The 26,414-nt window shown below is 42.1% G+C and overlaps 1 protein-coding gene across 3 annotated transcripts in view; it reads right to left on the reverse strand.

Annotated features, from left to right (window-relative positions):
• Positions 1-824: 824 nt before the first annotated feature.
• The window catches only part of LOC124797878, a 238,443-nt gene continuing 212,853 nt past the window's right edge, over positions 825-26,414 (reverse strand). For 2 of the 3 annotated variants that reach the window (XM_047260972.1, XM_047260971.1), the window contains 3 exons: positions 19,039-19,616; positions 10,251-10,463; positions 825-2,164 (listed from right to left, as the gene is read on the reverse strand). In XM_047260972.1, the coding sequence (XP_047116928.1) occupies positions 989-2,164; positions 10,251-10,463; positions 19,039-19,575 (1,926 nt within the window). In that variant the 5' untranslated portion in view covers positions 19,576-19,616 and the 3' untranslated portion in view covers positions 825-988. The remainder of the gene's footprint in view (positions 2,165-10,250; positions 10,464-19,038; positions 19,617-26,414) is intronic. The other variant, XM_047260974.1, reaches the window with a different exon arrangement.

A 26,414-nucleotide genomic window follows, 5' to 3' on the forward strand; every position in this document is an offset into this window, starting at 1 on the left:
GAATACACTAAGCAGATTCAGAAGGATGTAGGTTGCAGTAGGTACTGGGAGATGAAGAAGCTTGCACAGGATAGAGTAGCATGGAGAGCTGCATCAAACCAGTCTCAGGACTGAAGACCACAACAACAACAACAACTAAATATTTTTAATGAATCAGTCTTGTGAGCTGTTTCTTATATATTACATTCCTTTCTGTGTGGATTACCAAAAAACTCTCTGAACTGTGTAGCTGTGTCCTCTGTACATCTGCTTCTGCTGTGTCCTAGATAATGTGTGACAAGTCTTTCCACTCATTATTATCTGCAGTGCTCTCTCTATTATTACAATTTTGTACATAATCCACTATCCTTTTTCTTAGGATATTGTGCAGGCAGTCTCTCTTTTCATGTACAATGACCACTTATTAAATTCTCTGTCTGTCAATATAAGCACATCAGCAAATCAATGACTTTTGTTACTTTAAATTGCAAATTATATGTTTTACTGAAAATCATTAAGTAACAAAAAATAGCCAGTAAATAAAGCCGAATAATAATAATAAATAATAATAATAATAATAATACTCTAACACAGAACAAATTGAGTAAAACTCAGGCTATCCCATCATAGTGTGTTGCAACTTTTATGATAGACAGAAAATTTAATCATATTGCACTACTGTTACTGTGCTTTCATTATAAACCCACATTTCAAATGCTGCACAGATCTTAAAATACAAGAAGTCAGTCTGAACATTTCAAAAAACTGCAGCACAGAACTGAACATTACTTTTTACCTAGGGTGCAATACAAAGTATTACAAGTTGGAACTATAGCAATCCTTGGTAATAACTGCAGAGGTTACATTTATTTTAAAACAATTGTCTTTTACACTGATGTAACAAGACAATACATACTGTGTGTTCTCCAACTGCAATAGCACTCATGTAACTATTAATTTTCAGGTCTTAACAGAGTTCACAAACTCAGTAAATAAAGCTCCTTACTTGTCACATGGCCTGTTTACATTTTTCACAGATGATATCATTTGTCTTCAATTTCTTCTCTATATCCTTTATCAGTTGTTCAATGTGATCTTTGTATTTCTTGTAAACCTCACAAACGAAATGCATGAAGACATTGGTCATTTGTATGCCGTTTATCAGATCAAACTGGCGCTTATCTACAAAGTTATGTATCTGTTTTTCAAGATTTAGAGCTTGATCATATGTATTGCACATTTCCCTAACAAGTTTACTAACATGGTGCCAGATAAGGTGCCACCATTTCGCATATTTATTGTCTGTCTTTGAGCACACCAGAACTGTGAGCTCGTCCACAACTGACAGCATAAGCATAACCTCATTTCTGCCTATGGTTATCCCTTGTGTTCCCTGCTGCAGCTGTGAAGTCAGTATTTTTTCTGCCTCCATTACATCACTGTCCTGAGATGTGTTCCTCCCAGAAGAGCCAGAAGTGTTAGTGCTGAGCACAGAATCAAAACGAGCTTTTAAGGTCGCATCAGATACTTTGCCCTGTGATGCCTGCTTGGCCAATGAGAGGAATTCTCTCCTTTGCTGTTTGCCCAGTTCATACAGTTTCATTGGATGTATCTCTGCACCACCATTCACAACTATGTTTCCATTTTCAGAAAAAACGGCTTTGTGGCCGCCAAAGTCTTTCCTTGTTCTGACCATGCCAGCAAAGAAATCATCCTTGTTATCAATGCTGCGGATGCCCCTAATAACTCTTGCATTACCATCCATTGGATTCTCACCAGTAGCTGCGGTGTTCTTCGCCAACTTCTTGAACTGTTTCCTGTGCCGGTTGCTTCTTAGACTCTTCTCAAAATCCTCCATTACTCCTTTCTGTGTTTCCTTGATTATTTGTGAAGCTGTCTGGAAATTGACTGTTGCGTGAGCGAAAAACAACAGTGAGGCACTGAACTGGAAAACTTCTAGAGCTGTTGCCTCCCCCTCCTTGATGCGTTCACGAAGGCTGATGGCGCCAATACCAATACCTGTGGCATTGACAGCCAGTGAGGTTACGTTGAGAGCATTGCACGTTATTTGTCCTGTCTTGCTCATCACCTGGCCATTCCTCGCCAGAGTTGCTGCTCGACTCGCTGCCGCCCCAGCTGCCATACCGACCACACTGCCCGCCACAGATATCCATGACATGGCTGCCTGTGAAGTATAGAACAAGATGAAGGTGCTATACACTGCTAGTTCGAAGCATACACAAAATATCAGTACAAAAGGATGGTCATAAACTGCATGTTTACTCTGCCTGAAATGACTGTCTTCGATGGAACACTACTTTCTCTATGCCTTTGAGTGACACTGAAAAGTGAGGTATTCCATGCTAAAATCTTACCACCTACTCAGTGATGTGAAAAATTTACAAGATAATGAAATCAACCTCACAAACTAGAGTCATTCATGGTTAACAACTTTAATGAAAATGTCACGAAATGTAATTGTATTTGTTGTGCCATTTATGTTGAACATCCCAAATCAAGAAAGCAAAATGAGAAAGGTAATGGAAATGCCATTTGGCTAGGACCTCCCATTGCGTAGACCAGTCGCCATATGCAAGTCTTTAGAGTTGACGCCACTTCGGCGACTTGCGTGACGGTGGGGAAGAAATGATGATGAGAAGGACTACACAATACCCAGTCCCTGAGCGGAGAAAATCTCTGACCCAGCCGGCAATTGACCAGGCCGCTAGGTTTGACATTCCATCGTGCTGACCACTCAGCTACTAGGGGCGGACATTAGACAGGTGTAAATCAAATGATATTTAAGTACCAAACGACATTAGCCAATGTGACTGTCTTTCTGTAACTTTGTTCTTTACGAACATATGAAAAACAGTACATTTCTTAAGACCAGAAGGTACACTGAACATGATGAAAGCATTTTATTGGTGATTATGATGCTCAAGTATGCTTTGTGATGATATTAGGGTATTTTAGACCAAAGCCTTAGCTAGAGGTCCTAAATTCAGTGTAGATGGCAGTGTGCAAACTCAAGACACACCCATCTGTTGCTCTGTATCATCTATTCTTCGAATTCATAAGCCTAGTGGCATTTTTTCCAATTGCTTTCAGCTTTCAGCTATTGGCTACACTGTTGTCTTGCTTTCAATTGATTCCTGTAGTATCAACGTAACTTTTTTTGTCTCTGAGCAGAGGATGCCTGGTCTTTTACAGTTTTCAAGTTAAGGTGTGGAGGACATGAATGAATGAAAGTAGTGAATATACTGAGAAGAACATTATGTTTGTCAGTGGCACGAGTACTATTGGAAAGGGGTTGACAGCAGGAAAAGCTTTGTGTGATCATGAATTTACCAAGCTCTCCTACCAAATTTCAGATATATAATTCTTTTCTCAGGGCTGCTTGTAAATTAATGATGGAGTAACATGTGACAGATGCAGGCAAATGTTGTGTGAATGTAAAGACTGGGTGCACAGCAGGACTATATTAAAGAAACTGTAAGTTCAATAACAGTTAAACACAGTTTCCTGTGATTTCCATTTTCTCTAGCCATATCTAGTTTTTCTCTGAAACCGTTTATCCCTTCTAATCATCAGATGTCTTAGCACATGTGCATTAAGTGACTTTTTATAGATATTTGTAAAGGCTTCTATGGCCTCTTATTTTAAAAATTTAAGCAAAAAACCAGCTATTATTAAAACATTTTCAGATGTACTTTGCTGAAGTTTGCCTTGCAAACACAAACCACTCCCCCCCCCCCCCCCCCCCCCACTTGCGATTCCATTTTTGACCCTTTTTTTATAATTTAGCGAAATTTTTTTATTTGGACTAATGTCCACATTGTTTTTTCTCGGGGTACCTCAATTCAATATGCTCTCTGCCACGATGAGAATCCCACTAATCGTTTATTACTGAAATCGGGATTTATAGAATTATGTGCCCAGAATGTCCGGCCGAATGTATCTGACAGACGTGGGGGTTGTGTACTAACGGATTCAGCGAATTCTTGCTAGCAAAAAGGGTAAATTAAAAAATATTCCCTTCTCTGAACATTAAAAGCGTCAGGTCATCAGTCACGAAGTTTGGAAAATCTTATAATCTTGCACGTAGAAAATAAAATTAAATTTGCTTGATTTCGAAATTTCAAAACATTCACTTCACAATGCCTAGGCTTCTAAACGAACAGTTATTGTCGAAAAATCAGGCGCTGTTTGGCACTACGATCTGAATCTTCAAATCAGTTTACAAACTTATATTATTTCAGAAACAGGGCGTTCTTCCCGACTATTTGCACACAGGCTCCCACAGTTAGAAACTGTGGTGTTGCCACATGATGAGGTTCCTGGTACTACGACACGGTAGGCCTCAGCTAAAAATCTTGTATATGAACTGACATCATTCTTGTTTTAGGTAAAAATTGTGACCATCAGCATTCTTCTATATTTACCTGTTATAAATGCACTTAGCCCATTCTTTCCTGCTTGTAACTTTATGCAATTGATTCCTCACTCAAGAGATTATTATTTAGCCATAGTTTTGTAAGTGTTAAATCTTATACTGTATGCTATGGGAACTAGTACGCTCTTTAGTTACCATCCCCCCACCCCCTAAATGTAATTTAGGATTTGTAACTTTTATGTTGTAGGGTTAAAGATTTTGTATATGGCCATTATACGTGTACTGGGTTTTGTAGTTTTCCTAGATTACCTGCAGTGCTTTTCAATACAGTCAAAATACGTTGCAGATGAACTAATAAATCTATCTTTTTTGCAACCATGAATATATTCTCTCTAGAAATAATGCTGTTGGGAATGTCACTCAGAGACGGCCTTTTGTTGGCAAAACATTTAGAAGATGCAACAAATCTAATAACACTATGCTTTCCCATCCTCTGCTAGAGAGTTGCTTTACAGTATGAGATCCTTATCACATAGGATTGATGGAGGACACTGAAAAGATCAAATACGGGTAGCTCATTTTGCATTATCATGAAATAGGGAACAGAATATCACAGATATGATATGAGAGTTGTCGTGTGAATCATTGTAAGAAAGGCTTTTTTTTGTTACGGCAAGACTTTCTTCTCCAAACGCTGAAATGTTTTGTTGACACCCATCTACATACGAAGGAATGATCATCATGATAATATAAGAGAAGTCAGAGCTCGCAGGTAAAGATTTGAGTGTTCGTTTTATCCATGAGCTATTCGACAGTGGAGTGGTAGAAAAAGAGTATGGATGTGGTTTGATGCAATCCCTGCCAAGTGCTTAAGTGAGCACTACAGAGCATGTAGACTCAAATTTACCTGTATATTTGATTAGATTAATTAGAGTCATTAAGTATCTATTGCTGCTTATTTGGAAAGAGATCAGTAGGCAGAAATGAAAGAGAAAAAATTGGAAGGTCAAGGAAAGCATGCAAGCCTGATTATTATCACTGTTGTTAAACTTTTAAGTTAAAGAAATCAAGTAAGCAAAAGCAAATTTCGGAGGAGGAGTAACAATGCAATACAACAGCAAATTTCAGAGAAGGAGTAACAATGCAACACAACAGATACCAGCGCTAAGGTTCGCAGACCTTGGGATGGGTGTAAGGCAGATTGAGAAAAAGCCTCCAAAATAAATGACCGCTATACTTAGCACAAAATATGGCTTAGGAGCTGGTAATATTTGAAATATCGTTTTATTGAAGAATGGTTGGAATGAAATGCTGAGATAAATTTTTTGTACTAAAATTAGTAGATGAGGAACACCGTTATTTGACAAAGGGAGACATCAATGGGACATTTATTATAACATCCAGGAACCAAAAAAATGGCTCTGAGCACTATGGGATTTAACATCTGTGGTCATCAGTCCCCTAGAACTTAGAACTACTTAAACCTAACTAACCTAAGGACATCATACACATCCATGCCCGAGGCAGGATTCGAACCTGCGACCGTAGCAGTCGCGCGGTTCCGGACTGAGCGCCTAGAACCGCTAGAGCACCACGGCCGGCCCATTCAGGAACATTGAAGAGGAAAACTAACAGGGGCACCGAAGATCAGAATATGTAAAACAGATTACAGGAGATTAGCCAAATGACTCTGACTTGAAAAGTAACACATATTCTTATCCCAATTAAGCCAAAACCCCAAAACATGGCGTGCCAAATGGTGGAGAAACTTTACATACCCACGTGCTGTGTGCTTTGTTGGAAAATAGACATGTTATTTTGCCAAACAGATTTTTCCACCGTATCTTGAGACATATTCATTTATCAAGCAAATAGCAACAGTTCTTTGTAATCAAATCTAACATTCACCTGTTTATTAATCCCTCTGATGTAACACAAGAAACTTAACAATCAAAACGAGTCTAATAACGTGATCTATAGCCAATATGTACACCATACACAATAATGACGTATCAAAAACCAAGACATTTACATTTCCGGTTTAAATTTTAACAAGCTTTCAGTGCCACTGTATCGAACAGAGGAAGATCTACTTATGGTTTGCATCTCTACATACAATGTTTAAGACATGGTTGTAACATACAGCCATTAATTATTTACAAAATAATAGAAAACTGGTACTAGCCAACTTCAAGAAGATTCGTTTGGGTTCCAAAGAAATGTAAAAACACTAGGCAATACTGACCCTAACACATTTTAGAAGATACACTGAAGAAAGGCAAAAGTATGTATATAGCATTTAGAGATTTACAGACAGCTTTTGACAGATTTGATGGTAATTGAAGGTATCAAGGACAGTCGGTGATAGGAACTCTGATAGTATTTGTCTGGCTTGTAACCCTGTACGTGGATAACACACCGTTCAATACAAGCTTTTGAAATGTGGTGCTTCAGAAGAACATATAAGATTAGATGCGAAGATTAGATAATAAGTGAGACGGTACTCGATAAAACTGGGGAGAGAAATGTTTATAACGTGAATTTCATCAGAAGAAGGTATTAGTTGATAACACACATTCAGAGGGTTGAAGGATGAAGGAGTTTTCTCTTTGGTCAGAGAGGGAGGGACAGGGAGAGGGAGAGGGGAAGAGAGAGAGTATGTGTGTTTCTTGAGATGGTGAGGATTAAAATGTCAGGAGGAGACCAACGCTTGAATACAGCAAGCCAGATTGCGGTAGTTATTCAGAGATAAGGAAGCTTCCACAATACAGATTAGTGTGGACAGCCGCATCAAACAATCTTTGAAGTGCGGACCACAGCAGCAGTCTGATGGAGTGTATGGCAGAGAGTACATACCAAGCTCATTTGCCTTTCCTTTTTCTGTTCCACTTGCAGAGCAGGAAGAATATGAATTTGCACCTCCACATTCACCATAACATCAATTTAGTTCTTATTGTATTTGCAAGCAGGATATACTGTAACAGCAGTAACAGTCAATTTACTACATGCATCCTTGAGTGTGTCAATGTAGAAAGTTGCAAGTTAGAACATTAACGACGGGCTTAATGAGAAGTACATGAATCATGAATGGACTTCTTACACCGAGCTGGCGTAAGGTCAAAAGAAGGTAATCAGTAAGGTAACTTCTTATGCAGTAATTCTGAACTAGTGTAAGTTTGTTCGAACAGTCCACGGGTGTACTGCCGGTCCATAGCGTCCAACGGACACAATATTTCGGCGATCAGACATGTCGCCATCATCAGGTGCGCTGACGAACTGAGCTCCTGGGCGGCCGTCTTAAATCCCCTACCCTCGCGAGGCATTCTCTCTGCGGTCCACACCCGCGCGTCAGCGGTCGGTGAGACGCTGGCGTCGGCGTCTGTGGCGGCGTCGGTGTAATTGCCTCGTCCACCCTAGTCACCCATTCGTTTCCTTTACTGAGCGTCTTTTTAATTAGACTCAATGCTGGTTCCCATGTCCTACTGAGGTTGTAGCTGCAATCTCGGCTGATGAGACCGTAAGTGTAAGTTTGACTAATATGGAAGTTAATTGGCATAAATGTATGGGAGATAGAAACAAAACACCTTTCTCGCCTTTTTTGTGTTACCAGTCCTCTGACTGGTTCCGTATGGCCCGCCACGAATTCCTCTCTAGTGTCAACCTATTCATCTCTGAGTAGCACTTGCTTCCTATGATGTCAACCTCAGATTGTTATGGAGTCTCCTGGAACAGACACAGACTCAGGGCACAATTTAGTAACGATAAAGAATACATTGAAATTTAAGAGACTAGTTAGGAAGCACCAACACGCAAACGAATGGAACACGAAGTACTACAAAATGAGGAGATACGCTTTCAGTTTTCTGAGGCTATAGATACTGCAACAATTAATAGCTCAGTAGGCAGTTAAACTGATGAAGAATAGACAGCTCTAAAAATGGCAGCAACAGAAGCTGGAAAGAAAAACATAGGTAAAAGAAAGGTAACTGTAGAGAAAATACGTGTAACAGAAGAAATACTTCAGTTGATCGACGAAAGAAAAAAGTACAATAATGTTTATGGAAATTTTGGAGTACAGAAATACAAGTCACTTAGGAATATACTAAGTACGAAGTGCGGGGAAGCTAAGGCAAAATCACTGCATGAAGAATGTGAAGAAATGAAAAAAAAAATTTCTCGTAAGGACTGATTCAGCGTACAGAACAACTGTCACTGAAATTAAGCAAGGGCAAAAAAATTAAGAGTGCAATGAGAGCTCCATTGTAAAATGCATAGCAGAGTGTGGATAGGTGGAAAGACTACACTGAAGGCCTCTTACAAGGGGACGACTTTTCTTATGAAGTGACAGAAGAAACAGGAGACGATAGGGAAGACAAAGGAGATTCAGTATTAGAATCAGAATTTGAAAGAGCTTTAGAAGACCTGGGATCAAATAAAGCATGAGAGATAGGTAGCATACCATCGGAATTTCTGAAGTCTTTGGGGAAATTGCAACAAAACGGCTTGGTGTGTAGAATCTGTGAGACTGGCAACAGACGAACAGACTTTTGTAAAAACACCATCCACAGAATTACAAAGATTTCAAGAGCAAACAAGTGCAAGAATTATTGCACAATCAGCTTAACAGCTCATGCTTCCAAGTTGCTGACAAGAATAATATACAGAAGAATGGTAAAGAAAACTGAGGATTTGTTGGACGATTGTCAGTTTGGTTTTAGGAAAAGTAAAGGCATCAGAGAGGCAATTCTGACATTGCGCTCAATAATGGCGGCACAATCGAAGAAAAATCAAGACACGTTCATAGGGTTTATCAAATTGGAAAAGGCGTTCGGCGATGTTATATGGTGGAAGGTGTTCGAAATTCTGAGAAAAACGTGGGTAAGCTGTGGGGAGAAATGGGTAATATATAATATGTACAATCATCAAGACAGAACAATGAGGCTGGAAGATCAAGAACGAAGTGCTTGGATTAAAAATTGTGCTAGACAGAGATGTAGTCCTTTGTCCCTACTGTTCAGTCTACACATCGAAAAAGCAATGAAGAAAATAGAAGCTGAAGAGTGGGATTAAAATTCAAGGTGAAAGGGTATCTATGATATGATTCGATGAAGACAATGCTATTGTCACTGGGTATGAGGAAGTATTACAGAAACTGTTTGACGGAATGTGCAGTCTATCGAGTACAGTATATGGACTGAGAGTAAACCGAAGAAATACTAAAGTAGTGAGAAGTGCCAAAAATGAGAACAGCACGAAAGTTAACATTAGGATTGACGGTCATGAAGTATCTGAAGTTACGAATTTTTCAAAATCTAAGCAACAGAACAGCCCCCGGTAGACGAAGCGAGAATGACATAGAGAGACCACTAGAACTGACATAAAGGGATTTCCTGGCCAGAGGGGGTCTAGTGGTATCAAGCTTAAGCCTTAATTTGGGGACGAAATTTCTGGTAATGTACGTTTGCAGTACAGCATTGTATGGTAGTGAAACATGGACTGTGGAAAACCCACAACGGAAGAGAATCAGAGCACTTTAGATGTGGTGCTATAGACGGATGTCGAAATTAAGTGAACTTATGAGGTAAGAAACGAGGAGGATCGCTGCAGACTCGAGGAAGAAAGGAATATATGGAAAGCACTGCCAATGAGAAGAGACAGGATGATAAGTCATGTGTTCCGACATTGGGGAATAACTTCCCTTGTACTAGAGGGACTTTTAGAGGAAGATAGAGATTAGAATACAACTAGCATATAATTAAGGACGTAGGTTGCAAGAAGACGAAATGTTTGGCACAGAAGAGGAATTCGTAGTGGGCCGCATCAAACCAGTCGGAAGACTGAGGACCAAAAATAAATAAATACAGTAAGACGTTACCTGACGATCGCTTAAGGGGTTGACGGTTTGGCCGTGTTTACCACGGTCGACCAGCGATTTACCACTGCGTGCCGCGCCGTAGAGGCCGCTAACAGCTCCACAAGCACCAGCTACCGCCATCACTGGTCCTAACGGGGTGACAAGACCGAGGAGATACACAACAGTCGCCCCTAACGCAGCCACAGTGCTGACCTTATCCGCTGCTTCAACCACCTGTAAACACAATGAAATTTCAACTGATGAATACAGGGTCTCACATTCATTTAGTGTCAATGATTATACACTGTGTGATAACAAAAGTATCTGGACACCTCCAAAAACATACGTTTTTCGTGTTATGTGCATTGTGCTGTCACCTACTGCCAGGTACTCCATATCAGCGGCCTCAGTAGTCTTTAGACCTCGTGAGAGAGCAGAATGGGGCGCTCCGCGGAACTCTCGGACTTCGAACGTGGTCACGTGATTGAATGTCACTTTTGTCATAAGTCTGTGCGTCAGATTTCCACACTCCTAAAGATCCTTAGGTCCACTGTTTCCGACGTGATAGTGAAGTGAAAACGTGAAGGGACACGTACACCACAAAAGCGTACAGGCCGACCTTGTCTGTTGACTGACAGACTGCCGACAGTTGAAGTGGGTCGTAATGTGTAATAGGCAGACCATCTATCCAGATCATCACATACGAATTCCTAACTGCATCATGATCCACTGAAAGTACTATGATAGTTAGGCTGGAGGTGAGAAAATTTGGATTTCATGGTCGAGCGGCTGCTCATAAGCCACACATCACGCCAGTGAATGCCAAAAGACGCCTCGCTTGGTCTAAGGAGCGTAAACATTGGACGATTGAACTGTGGAAAAAACATTGTGCGGAGTGACGAATCACGGTACACAATATGGCGATGCGATGGCAGGGTGTGGGTATAGCAAATGCCCGGTGAACGTCATCTGCCAGCATGTGTAGTGCCGACTGTAAAATCCGGAGACGGTGGTGTTATGGTGTGGTGGTGTTTTTCATTGAGGGGGCTTACACCCATTGTCGTTTTGCGTGGCACTATCACAGCACAGGCCTACGTTGATGTTTCAAGCACCTTCTTGCTTCCCACTGTTGAAGAGAAATTCGGGGATGGTGATTGCATCTTTCAACACGATCGAGCACCTGTTCATAATGCACGGTCTGTGGCGTAGTGATTACACGACATTAACACCCCTGTAATTGACTGGCCTGCACAGAGTCCCGACCTGAATCCTACAGAACACCTTTGGGATGTTTTGCAATGCCGACTTCGTGCCAGGCCTCACCGACCGACATCGATACCTCTCCTCAGTGCAGCACTCCGTGAAGAATGCTGCCATTTCTCAAGAAACCTTCCAGCTCCTGGTTGAATGTATGCCTGAGAGAGTGGAAGGTGTCATGAGGGCTAAGGATGGGCCAACACCATACTGAATTCCAGCATTACCGATGGATGGCGCTACGAACTTTTTAGTCTTTTCAGCCAGGTGTCCGGATACTTTTGATCCCACAGTGTATTACTCCGTCGATGTTTATGGTGCTATCTTCAATACGACCATCTGCTGGTATGTTTCCACGGTAGATTACTTTCTAGTGCGTTACATTTTGACTTTTGTATGGGAAATCCCAGCAGAATCCTAAGAGCATATGGTAGAAATCAGCCTACATCTCCCACTGTGTGAGTGTATAGTCCTGGCCGACTCTCAGCTGGGACTAAGAGGCAAGCGCTTCGGTCAGAAGGAGTTTTGGAAGCACTGGGAACCAGGTAAGCAGATATTTTTCGTCACAACGACAAGACGGTTGAAATAGAATGTTTAACGTGGTTGACCACCAAATTTAGAGTAATAAATTTATATACGTCGGATCACAAGCCCAGGTGTGACCCCAAAGTTGTCGACAATCGCCTTGTAAATTTTTACAAAGTGTCCTTAGCCAAGGAGTGGCGATTACCAAATGGGTTAACTGCAGTATAGAACGACAAAATGGATCGCGTGTCTGACCACGTGCAGGACTGCTTAGACCCTAACAAACGATATTTACGATGTGGCTCTTCACACTCTCCGCCAATCACAACCTTGCAGTGTCAGCTAACAAACAACTGCTGTATGGCAGCAGTTTACCGTGTGTCTATTGAGGTAATAGTGATATACAGGGTGATTCAAAAAGAATACCGCAACTTTAAAAATGTGTATTTAATGAAAGAAACATAATATAACCTTCTGTTATACATCATTACAAAGAGTATTTAAAAAGGTTTTTTTCACTCAAAAACAAGTTCAGAGATGTTCAATATGGCCCCCTCCAGACACTCGAGCAATATCAACCCGATACTCCAACTCGTTCCACACTCTCTGCAGCATATCAGGCGTAACAGTTTGCTGTTATTTCTCGTTTCAAATCATCAATGGTGGCTGGGAGAGGTGGCCAAAACACCATATCCTTAACATACCCCCATAAGAAAAAATCGCAGGGGGTAAGATCAGGGCTTCTTGGAGGCCAGTGATGAAGTGTTCTGTCACGGGCTGCCTGGCGGCCGATCCATCTCCTCGGGTAGTTTACGTTCAGGTAGTTACGGACAGATAAGTGCCAATGTGGTGGCGCTCCATCCTGCTGAAATATGAACTGTTGTGCTTCTTGTTCGAGCTGAGGGAACAGCCAATTCTCTAACATCTCCTGATACTGTAGTCCAGTTACAGTAGCACCTTCGAAGAAAAAGGGACCAAAAACTTTATTGGCTGAAATGGCACAGAAAACGTTCACCTTAGGCGAGTCACGTTCATACTGAGTTGTTTCCCGCGGATTCTCAGTGCCCCATATACAGACATTGTGACGGTTGACTTTCCCGTTAGTGTGGAAAGTTGCTTCATCACCAAACACAATCTTTGAAACGAAAGATTCATCTGTTTCCATTTGAGCAAGGATAAAATCACAGAAATCAATTCTTTTAATCTTATCAGCTGCAGACAGTGCTTGAACCAATTTCAGACGATAAGGTTTCGTAACTAACCTTTTTCGTAGGACTCTCCATACAGTTGATTGTGGAATTTGCAGCTCTCTGCTAGCTCTGCGAGTCGATTTTCCTGGGCTGCGAACAAATGCTTGCTGGATGCGTGCTACATTTTCATCACTCGTTCTCGGCCGTCCAGAACTTTTCCCTTTGCAGAAACACCCATTCTCTGTAAACTGTTTATACCAACGTTTAATACACCACCTATCAGGAGGTTTAACACCATACTTCGTTCGAAATGCACGCTGAACAACTGTCGTCGATTCACTTCTGCCGTACTCAATAACACAAAAAGCTTTCTGTTGAGCGGTCGCCATCTTAGCATCAACTGACGCTGACGCCTAGTCAACAGCGCCTCAAGCGAACAAATGTACAACTAAATGAAACTTTATAGCTCCCTTAATTCGCCGACAGATAGTGCTTAGCTCTGCCTTTTGTCGTTGCAGAGTTTTAAATTCCTAAAGTTGTGGTATTCTTTTTGAATCACCCTGTATTTTATTTGACTGCTGACTTTGAATGCTTTCCTGGAAAAAGGAGAGCTATAACTTACGGTAAGGACAGTACACACATCCATGTCCCAGGAAGGACTCGAACCTCCGACGGGGGGAGCCGCGCGAACTGTGGCAAGGCGCCTGAGACCGCACGGCTATCCCGCGTGGCGGAGAGCCATCTGCCTCTAAACTTAAATGGATCTGTGTTAAAAGACGACAGGAAGTACATGCAGTGATCGTTTGACAGGGAGAGAAGGAGTTGTTGTTGCAGGTCATTTATGAAGCATTTAACCATTTTTTTTCTATTGTTCTCTTGGGGTGCATCAGTTGTATGGTACAGTCTGCGATCGACTCGTATACAATTCTGTGTTCCGTGTGCAACTTGCAGACTATCTAACTGCGATCGTTAACAGCAAACCTCTCCAAATCACAGTCATCAGAGGACTTCAAACTCCTGTGTGATGAAATATGTCTATCAGTGGAAAAGCTGTTTCGGTAGCCTCCTCTAGACGAATGAAGATGCATATGAAATAGCCCATTTCTCTGCGACATCTTAGACGAACGAACATGCATGTGAAATAGCCCACTTCTGTGCGACATCTTGGACGTAAATCGAGTCTTCGGTTTCATATTGGTAAGTGTTACTACACTTTTCATGTTCATACTATCCTAAATGCATGCAAGTGGATGATCAGGGAGAGGGCAAAAAAAAAAAAGGCTCAAATGGCTGTGAGCACAATGGGACTTAACATATGAGGTCATCAGCCCCTTGAACAACTACTTAAACCTAAATAACCTTAGGACATCACACACATCCATGCCCGAGGCATGATTCGAACCTGCGACCGTAGCGGTCGCGCGGTTCCAGACTGATGCGCCTAGAACCGGTCGGCCACACCGCCTGCCAGAGAGGGCAAGTCCTTGGAAATTTTTAGTAGGTTAGTGTAAAATATGCGGAAATATTCTCATAGAAAGTCAAACAGCACATAGGTATGTTGGCAACATGATGATTTACATATGAAAAACTGTGGAAAAAAATAGACGATGACATAAAACCCATAAAATTCGAGGAGAACGTGGTATAACCACGAGAAATTGACGTGAGATACATAAAAACTGAGGGAAATACCGTGACATACGTAAAATCACGGAAATGTGGTGAAATTACGAAATTGGCTCAGAATACATAAAACCAGGGACAAATAACTTGAAAAAAGTACCGAGCAAAATCAATAAAATTGTGTGTTCTGGAGGAAGACGGCAGACTGATACCACTTATACACACCTCACTGGTGAAGGCAGGAAACGTTATAGAGATATGACATCAAGGCAAAACGGCAATATTATCCCGCACATAAGCAATACCATGATATCAGTGTGCAAGAACAAGTTTACAGAGCGTGGTGCTAAACTGCGGTGAGACCGTTACATCTCCTCTGGCTCCTGATCGTTGAGTTTATTTGCTCATTGTTTCTTTGTATGCATTTACAGTTGTCAACATTCATTTTATAGGGCTGTTGTGAACATACCATAATTTTTGAACTGTAGTCGGGCTTGACCTTCGTAAACAGCAGGCGTCATACTGCTCTTGAAACCTATGTAGTATTTGTGTTACAAAGAATCGCTGTTTTCTTTGGTGTGCATGGTAGTAGTTTTATCACTTTACAGTTTGTCAGGATAATTTCTCTTAGAGATACTTGCATGGAGAATGTATGTCATGCTCTGGGAATATATTTCTTGCTTTGAAATATTAAAAGCGTTGTATTCCGCATGACTAATAGGTCGGAAGCCACACCGCTCTAGCGTTATAGCGTGTTTTAAGAGCAGAACCGTATAGCTTTAGGAATACATGTGTTAATGTTCCACGATCATTTTTTCTTACCAATACCTTCTTGGTACTGACCCCAGACACTAGAATAATACTTCTGAATATCAAATATCGAGCAGTTGCCGCCACCTGACACTTTATTTAGGGCTTAGCACGACATTTGGTCTCTCAGTCACCGGGTCCGAGCGGACACCTCTTGGACACCGGTGCATGGCGCAGCCGCTGAATGACGTATCGCTTTGTGGGACCCAAGTGGCCTGTATTTGCGGTGGCGCAAGCTGGCGCTCTATGCGGGCAGTTGGTGGAGGATGACGGAGAGCACATGCTTCGTCATCAAAGCAGTTATTAACAGTGTAATTACGTGTGATTTCTGTTTCATGGGGATATTCCTTGCGCTATCAGAATAAAAAAAAACGAACTACTTAATTACTTCTTTGGACGTATTTTACAAGATCTGTATCTTTACAAACAGCAGAGAAAGATGAGCAAGAGAGATCCAGTCCCTGGAATAAATATTTTTTTATACATAAACATACCCTCTGCTATGTAAATGAATTTCCTATCTTGGTTCCCTCCTCTCCATCACAGAACCGCCAGTTTCCAGATTAAGGTGCGGGGGCGGGGGGGGGGGGGGCAGAGCCTGGGAGCGGAGCGTTTGAGGATTTACCAGAAGCAGAGGGGTTAACTAATTTAACAATTTAATCAATTAGTCGATCAACTGAGGCCTGAAAGTGTACCTTGTAAGGTGCTTCTTGCGTGAAGAAGACATTTTTACCAGTTTTCATAAATTATTGTCTCTTATTGATGTATTCACGATAGTTAGGAAGTGCTGTAGTCCGTAGCGGGCCATGAATCGGAGAGCATTTCCCACGCTGGCTGGCTAGGTGACGAAGCGACCATATGTAGTGCGTAATGGGGTGGGGCTCGGCGCTGGACCGTAGCAACAAGCGTTAGCCTGGGAAACATACATGACGTGAAGTACCGCCATCTTGGTGCCAAAGTCACCGATTTTGTTTATTTTTATTTAATAATTACAGTAATTTGTGACAACATGAATACTAGGAAGAGCCTCTGGATGTTTAAAGCTATTTATCATAATTTTGCCTCGAAATCCACGAACTGTAACGAAACTAGTAAGAGATACGGACTGCGCGCCAAAGTCGGCAGCCGGCGTTAAGAGCTCTTCCTGTCTTGTTCGATGGTAGCCATGCTCTCGGTTACGAGTAGTTTGTGACATGAGTGTTTCATTATTGATCTAACAGGAATAAAAGTGATATTACGGCATTCTGAATGTTAATTTCGAGTAAATAGATACCCCAAAGTTGACCGCAGCAGTTTCAGATAATTAGCTTCCACCGACAGAGACATCCAATGCGCCAATGAAGAATCTGCACGGGACGACATTTACGAGAGCTGCACCGCGCACAGGCAGTAGGAAATCCGACGACACGACCCACCAAGGCGGATCAAGGAAGGTCCGACTTACACTCGAAAATTCCGGGTGGAAATGCTGACCAGTCATACTGTACGTCACATATACCACCCTCTACGGACTCAAGGCTGAGTAATAACAGTATCAGTGTAGAAGCGAGCGGATCCTGCAACCTGTATTAGTGATAGGGAGGGGGCGCAGGGTTGGAGAAAGGGGTGGGTGGAGGTATCTCAGAAGGACAGATTATCCCCAGGGGGTCAAATCCACTTAGCAGAACCACATGTTAAGGAAGAACAATAGGTTGTCCCTGAAGGTATAGTTGCCTCTGATGTAGGCAGCCCAAACTAATAAATTGTCCCACTACTGACAACCCCTCATTAAAGATGTCGGACGTCGTAGGCTGGGCAGACTGGTAAAACAGGACAGACGGCAAACAGTGGTGGAACTAAGATCACACTTTAATGTTGGGCAGAGTACATAAGTACGTATGTGTCTGAACACACAGTGCACGACCATTCCTAACTATGGACTTCAACAACCGACGACACAAGCATGTGCCAACATTAATACCACGAAATCGGGAATTACGGCTTAAATGGGCGTGACCATCGACTCTGGACGCTGGCGCAGTGGCACAGCGTTACTTGGTTGGTGAATCCCGACATCTTCTCCATCATACCGATGGAAGGACGCGAATCCGTCATGTTCCAGGGGAAGAGCTCCTTGTCACATGTACTGCAGGACGAGCCAATCTGCCGGCAGCTATATTATCTTCTGGGGATTATTTACGTGTGCATCCATGGGGCCAGTGGAGCTGGTGGGAGGCACCATGACGCCCAAGGAGTATCTTACACTTGTTTCAGATAACATAAACCCCTTGACAACGAACATGTTTTCCAACAACAGCGGCATTTTTCAACAAGGTAATGCGCCATGTCACAAGTCCTGGAGCGTGATGGAGTGGCTGGAGGAACACTGTGACGAGTACCAATCGATGTTGTCGGCCCCCAATTTGCCAGATCTGAAATTTATCGGGCACATCAGGGACGTGGTTGAACGTGGCGTCAGAGCTCTTTGCACCCTTCCCCGGAATTTACACACGAATTAGTTGACTTGCGTGTGCTGATGTGGGACCACTTCCCTCCAGCGACCTACCCCGACCTCACTGCTTCCATGCCACGACGCATCACCACTGTTATCCGTGCCAAAAGTGAGTTGGTTCAAATGGCTCTGAGCACTATGGGACTCAACTGCTGTGGTCATCAGTCCCCTAGAACTTAGAACTAGTTAAACCTAACTAACCTAAGGACAGCACACACATCCATGCCCGAGGCAGGATTCGAACCTGCGACCGCAGCAGTCGCACGGTTGCGGACTGCGCGCCTAGAACCGCGAGACCACCGCGGCCGGCCCAAAAGTGGGCATACCAGCTGTTAGGCAGGTGGTCACAAAGCTCTGACTGATCACTGTATATTACCACAGTTACCTCTTCCATATACTTGTGTGCACCTCAGCCTCCCCAACCCTCTCTCCCCCAACTGCTTTTTCCCTTCCCCTTGTCTACACAGTTCTCCACTCAAATTCTCTTGTTTCCTAACAGCCATCGTCTGTTTGATTTCAATCTTCTTCTCTTTCATTATCCCTTCCATTTCTTATAATACCAAAAAAGGCTTCAACTGTGCTAAACTGATCAATATCCTTCTTAATGCCTCCAGTATTTTATTATTACCCTTATTATTAATATTACTACTGTTATTAATAATATAATTAACAGCAATAACAATAATAATAAAGCAAATTATTATTACTGTGACGTATGTAATATTTTTAATGTACCTAGTTCCCGTTCAGATGTAAGAGATGTAACCCTAATTTGGTCAGGCTAAATAAGCAATAAATAAATAAGTAAATAAATAAAAACAAAAAGTTCCTGTAGACGAGCAGATTAATGCAACAATATAATGACAATTACGTTAACTACAAAAGCGAAGCAGGAACAGTAAAGGAGTATGTTTACCTTATTGCCGAGTTGTGCTGCAGGTGTTACGCCCCATCCTAGTTGCACTTTGTCGTCGTCGTCGCCACTGTATATTCCGTTGAGAGGCCAGCAAAATTTTCCTTCGGGTAATTCATTAGATTTCAAGTAATCCTGCCACGAAGAATAGACGCGGCAATTCGTATCCACGAATTTCCACTTGGATTTCGTGAGCAATATTCGAAATACGGGATACTGCAGCACCTGCTTCTCGTATTCCACGAAGACAAATATAATGGCCATATCAAGTTGATCTCTCTCTTCCGTCTTCTCCTTGTTTACGTCTCTTATGAAGTCGACGACAGCCTTTATGGTTTTGTACTTGTTCTCACTGTATCCAGTGTGGGCGTTATCACATTTCGATTCTTCGTCTGGTATGCCACACAAGGCGTAACCAACTTTTCTATGCAGTATCAGCAGTCCCCTGCTGGTGTTTGTTTCGTACGCACAGACGTCCCCCAACAGCTCGTAGTATCGCTGCTGGTCTTCAGTTGGATCCCTGCTCCACTCGGACGCCATTGTACGCAATACTGCCTTCAGGGAACGTCTGCTACGTTTACCTGCAAGTAGAGAACACCAACTAATTAGTATATTTGTAATAATTTCACTCAGGTTTCCAGAATGTGCACAGACTGCCTTAAAATGATACGACCGCGCATCTTCTTGTTACTATAAACGCAGTAAATCTTCTGTAGCTGAAGCAAACACACGGAGATCATAAGCTCACGTTAGTTGTGAGAGAAAAAAAAATAAAATAAAATAAAATAAAAGAACACTCTTCCACGTCAGTATACGGGGCCGCGATGGGAGGTTAAACAGTGCTGTAGGGTTTCTTTCCAGTTTGCGCGTTGTTTACGCACATTGCATCAGTTTGCTACATTCGTCTGTCTCCGAAGAACGTCCGTGCTCTCACATCCCAAGCTCAGTGATCTGTTGGCAGTTCCCAGTTTCCACCAGCTGTCAATTACGGAGACGTTAAGCTGGTACTCTATATTGTTGGCCACCGAAAGTAACTTACAGAACGGAGTAAAACTGAGTCTTCGTAGTGGAGACGGTGCGATACTAGGTGACACAACACTACGTAGCACAATATACAGAGTGCACGGTGCAAGGTGCATGGTCTCAGAAAGGAAAGGAAACAAGAATCACAAACGGAAAACCTGTACTGGCGTTTAAAACAATCACCTTTAGATACCTTTAGGTACAACACACTTCAGAGATCTGTAAAGGGACATCCTCCTCTAGCATTACTTTGCCTCAACAGTAGCTTACAAAACGCTTGTTCGTCCGATTCTTGAGTATTGCTCATCAGTATGGGACCCTTACCAGGTTGGATTAATAGAAGAGATAGACATGATCCAGCGAAAAGCAGCGCGATTCGTCATGGGGACATTTAGTCAGCGCGAGAGCGTTACGGAGATGCTGAACAAGCTCCAGTGGCGGACACTTCAAGAAAGGCGTTACGCAATACGGAGAGATTTATTATCGAAATTACGAGAGAGCACATTCCGGGAAGAGATGGGCAACATATTACTACCGCCCACATATATCTCGCGTAATGATCACAACGAAAAGATCCGAGAAATTAGAGCAAATACGGAGACTTACAAGCAGTCGTTCTTCCCACGCACAATTCGTGAATGGAACAGGGAAGCGGGGATCAGATAGTGGTACAATAAGTACCCTCCGCCACACACCGTAAGGTGGCTCGCGGAGTATAGATGTAGATGTAGATGTAGATGTAGCAGTCGATACGAGTAATATTTTTCGAATTTTGGCAGGTCAATGTTATCTCAGATGTTTTTTCTAAAAAATCTCATGTAGTTTTATACACAATATTTTATATATCAGGCTAAAATTTATGAAAAGGAGCTACTTTATTTTCGTTGTTACAATCGATATGTACTAGCTCAAAATACACAGTTAATATTGTATTTTAGTAACATTTGAAATTACGAAATACTTGGCACACTTACAATTTCTATTATTAATTAAGCAGTCTACTACTGTTTATAATGTTTATTTCTGGATTCATTTACGAACTAATAATCGAACTAAATGGAAATTCATTTGTCAAGAAAAATTGTAAACACATTGGAATATTGTTATTACCACAGAGTGAAGTAGTAGTAAGCATGCCTCTGATGTGATCGGACGTATTTTTGTATTTCGGGCGAACAATGTAATTTCGGCTTTGTTAATGTGAAAATGCAAGAGACTGTGTGATGTATTAAAATTAGACAAAATAAATTAACGTAAAAACAAAAATTCAGCAACGACATTCCTCAAAATTATTGAGATCAACTGAACCATGAGAACCTAAAATGTTACCCCTAGACAAGAGCAACTGGAGAAAAGATAAGTAAACTAAAAAATTATTGTAATCTTACTCTTGTCAAATCTCCAGAAAAAACTTTGCACATTGGTGAACAATAGCAGCAACCAAAACGGAGGGGTAGATGACACATCAGTTTGTGAAGTTAACAAACGCTTATCTTGCAAGTTCTCGAAGCACCTTGGTAACGCATTGTTGGATATCCTCAACGTCTGCAACGTTTTTTTAACAATTGTGCTTTATCTTTGCTTATGTTTAGCTCTTCTGCTGTCTTTGTAAAAGACAGCAACAAGCAGTGGTCGCCCTCGTTGGTTGTTGACACAAACGCAGGTCTTCCTCGACACAGTCTTTTCCGCCTCTAATACGCTTAAACGACACACACACATACTCCTCTTTCTCACAGCTTCAACAACGTGCTCTTGGACTACCATTTCTTGTGTCTCCGTCGCCGGTTTCCCTAATTTGAAACGAAACTTCATGTTAAGGCGTTGCACCATTTTGCGCTCCATTTTGCAATGACATGAGTGTGATGGATGTCTTTGAGAATGAGAGCAGAGTATGCACTACTGTTCCCGGACATTCACGGACGTTGAGGATATCCGACAACGCGTGACCACGGTGCTTCCAGCACTGCACAAGCAGCATTCGCTGAGAGCTTCCAATCGCTTGACAGCCGATGTCGGAGGTGTGTAGCAGCTATTGGTGATGACTTCACAAGACAGTAAAGGTATTTTGTTAGTAGCTCTTTTTTTCCTTTATTTTCTGAGGCCAGTCACCGAACTTATCAGATGCACCTTGTAGCTTGGAGCTTATTGTAAGACTTATGTATTACAGATTATTTGCTACGACAAGGAGTATGACTGGGAAGGTGAAGTACCCAGGACCCAAACTGCAGCAGTAACCACTGAAGATTTGGATGCCGCATGTAAAGGTTTCTAAAGTTTCCAGTTAACAGTGAGTTACCAGTTATCTATTATTAACGGTCTGCTGTGCACGAAGACTTTGCAAGCCGAACGCACCACATTAGAAAATTAATCTCGCTCTTGAATGTGCAATAGCGAAAGCCAAACGTACTTCAAAACAAAGGTGAAGAAGCAGTTGGAACACTTTCACTAAACAACCACCAATCACAGAAATTTTTCAGGAAATTAAACGCTTCGCCAACAGAGGGAGGACTACGTGACGGGAATCCCAGACCACAACAAAGATGTGAGAATACGAGGCACGAGCGTTTGCAGTCGTATCCCCTCACAGACACGGGCGATGCATTATTTCATGCGAAACGTACAGCACCGGGTCCTGACAATATTAGCTACTAAATGCGCATCTCACACCAATGGGAAACCACCATCTAATCAGTATCTCCAATGAAGTATGGGATCAGTCCGTCGTTGCCCATTGTATGAATCTAGCAAGAATAGTAACACTTAAGAAAGAAGAAAAAGGACAAATAAAGTTGAATCCCATAGATCGATAACGTTGATGTCTACACGCACAATATTAGAAAGTATGATTACGTATAGATTGGGGTAGTGGCTGAAAAAAGACAGGCATTCTGTCGCCATAGCAACTTCGGTTTAGAAGAGGAATGGGACAATAAAAGTTCTGACCGACATTCGCAAGTTTCTAAGCGAAAGTAAATGCTTATTGGCAGTTTTCACACGTGTATCTAACGCACTACCGAGATTAACACATAAGCTGCTTAACTTTGGTGTGTCCAACAGATTTGATCAAAATATACAATAAGTGTTATCAAACCGACAAATCATCATCAGAAATGGCCTACAGACAATCGGATCGCAGACGACAAGCACTGTCTTGCCCCCCAAGTTTCATTTTGTCCCCATCGCTTTTCAATCGGAACACACGTGGCAGAAAGGGCTAACAGTATGTTCCAAAACGCCGCACGTAAATACGGCACTTTTCTGTGGCTCATACTTCGGGTTTTATTGGTGACAGAAAGATAGGGTCAAAGTATTTTGGATATCCCTTGGGGTAGGGACCGTTCATATACCGAAAAGAAGGATCGTATTACTGCAACTATCCGACAAAATATGGTCAAAATTTGAATATTCCACACGTCCTCCAAATTAGGCAAATGGTGAAATCGGTTGGTTCTTTTTGCATTAGATGTGGTCTATGGCGCACCTTAGGGGGCTTATGGAGGTATCATTTAGTTCATGTGTGGCTCCTGACAAAATCCGAAAACACCCTTTTTTACCATTTTTCCGACATCAGCAGCGGATATCTAAATAAGTAACAGCAAAAAACCGCTCAAATTTTAATGGTACAAACTCTAGAGATTTACCTAGAAGGACCGTCTTCCCGTTTTCATAAATCTTTATCCAACATCGAGAAACACCCCATAAAATATTGTTTTAGGCACCGAAATCGAGCCGCGAATGTCAGTATGGCTACGCATAGCAAAAACCTCTGAAATTTTGCGATGTATTCCTAAGACGCCGTTCGCGAAATACAGAGGTTCAAATTACCCTACTTAACCACGTAAAATTCGGTGTGAGGCGGAAAAGTAGTTTATAAAGTGACGTAGCACAGAGAAACATGCTGTGAAGTGACTCCATCATCATCAGAAGAGTTCTGGGAACCCCGTGTTGTAGTACTGTGTTGTAGTTCTGTGCAAGTAAAATACGGACTGAGATGCAAAATTTTTTTGCGTTTTTTTCAATTTCAAATAAAAAAACTGTCAAAATTTTTCTTGCTCATAAAGCTCTTCTCATACGAGCAGCATGCCCAGCTGTGGCATGGAAAATAAGCGAAGCCGCGGGAAGATGCTTCTATCCGAGCACAAAAAATGAGAATATGTTCCTGTTTATTTAGAAGGGTGACCAAAAAGTTGGGTACCAGCTTACTCATTCTATCTTCTACTTTAAAAATTTTCCCAAAGGTTTTGGTATGCGAACACATTTTAGTTTTTTTATGGTGAGGGAGATAAGGAGACAGTGGCAGTGGGAAAGGACTATAGAGAAGGAGATAGTGAAAGTGGGTGAGAGCAAGTGAGAACGATAAAGAGAGAGATAGTGACAGAGAGTGAGAAGATAAAGCAGCCGCGGGAACGAATGAATGAGACCGTGGCAGTTCGACAGAGCAATAGGGAGACAGTGACAGGGAGAGGAGACAGTAGTAGTAGTAATAGTAGTAGCAGTAGTGAAAGGGTCCTGTAGCCACCTTTCATTAGTCTGGTAGCCCATTTTCACTACCATTTCTCCTTCTTTTCCTTGTTTCTCTTTCCTCATAACTCTCATAGTGGTGTGATTGAATGAATGTGGATGTGTGTCACGTTGCTAGACGGTGGCGTAGTCTGTTTCAGAAAGTCTGCGATAGTCATACAGATTCAGCAGCAGTTGTACAGAATAGCCAACTCTCGTAGTGGTCGAGTATGCAAAGAGGTTTGCGCTACTAGTGAGAAATCCACCTGCGTTAGGTTGGTGGCGGAAATGGCATCTTTGGGTTATCCGGGCCACGCGGAGCGTGGAGGAGGCTGGAGATGAAAAAGGGAGGCAGTCTGCCGCCGGTACGGGAAGCGTCCACAGCTGTGCTCCAGTCGAAGAAGGGTGAGTTGGACTGACCGCGTGGTGCGTCGTTACTTGGCGAGGGGAGAGCTGTTAGCTTTTGGTCTCGCTTTTCAACTCTGAAAGATTGCTATGCCTTGTCGCAGCAAGGAATGCAAAACTTTGGCAGATTTTTCTTTTAGTAAATTTCTATAGCAGACTTGGATCCACCGGAAGAGCGCGACACAAAGGTGTCGTTAAGAAGTGAGCACTCGCTTCTGTATGAATGTCTGTTTGCCTTCAGCTGTGCCTGTAGAAGCTTTCATTTTTTCTACATAGTAATAACTTTGCCTTCTCGTAAATTTTCCTTGCTTTATATATCTTTCGTCCGTGGGGAGCCGACCACGTGGTTGAACATTAGAGTTTGTTGGGCTACCGTCATCACTAACTGTCCGGTCTCATGTTTGTTTTAAAGAACGTTAACTGTTCATGATTGTGTGATGTGATATTGTTGCAACTTGGCCACGATACCTAGAAATTGCGTCTTCACAAACCACGTGGACACGCGGGTGTACTGCGAAACATGTACCGTTTTACGAGTTATTGCGATCAGTTATTAGGCAACAGCAGTTGTATGAATGATTCACACCATTGATTTTAGGTGTAGATTATAACGGTGTATGTATCGATGGTTTTCTTTAATGTTTGAGGAATTAATGATACCAGGAATTGTGTACACGCCTCACATCCTTATCTTAGGAATAAATGATTTTATCTACAATTTTCTCTTGTGTTCCGAGGTTACGTTTTTGCACCTAAGCCACTCACCTCGTATCTTTCCCGTTAGCACATCCAACGCGTTTCCTTACGCACAGGTCCAGTGATTAGTTTCCCCTTGTATTTTATAACAAATGCTTTAGATTAAGTCTTATTTTCAGGTGCGTTGCTGGGAGCTGATCTTATGCAGTGTTCATGCATTTTCTATTTTATTTTAAATGTTTGATTGTCGTGAACAGTGTACGGACAATACTATTAATTACATCGTATCCCCTATGAGCGACATCACAACGTATGCATTTTTGTGAGTTTTTGGTCTGTGATCAAATTAATTTATTTTCCGACTCGACCAAACCTTTGATTAGTTGTATGGTTAGAATCGGCGGCGACCCTAATCTTCTCACGTTAATTTCACAATCAATAAGCATTTCCATTCCCAATAATAACGTAATAACCCGTAGAAACAGGTTAGTTACATTAGTAGTAGTAGTTGTAGCAGCAGGACAAAATGAAAGACGCTGTGGCACACGAGACAGTGACAGAGAGACACAACGAGATAGTGACAATGAGTTGGACTGAATAAGAGAGTGAGAATGGACAAATGGGAGTGGATGGGTACGAGCGACGTACTGCATTGGACCAGCAGGTGTGAGCGAGTTACAATTACGGGAACTTGGGGGAGTGAGAGATGAGGTGCATGTCAAAAGAGTACGAATATTTTTGCATGCCAAAATTTT

This window comes from Schistocerca piceifrons, chromosome 5, assembly GCF_021461385.2.
Source record: "Schistocerca piceifrons isolate TAMUIC-IGC-003096 chromosome 5, iqSchPice1.1, whole genome shotgun sequence".
NCBI lineage: Eukaryota > Metazoa > Arthropoda > Insecta > Orthoptera > Acrididae > Schistocerca > Schistocerca piceifrons.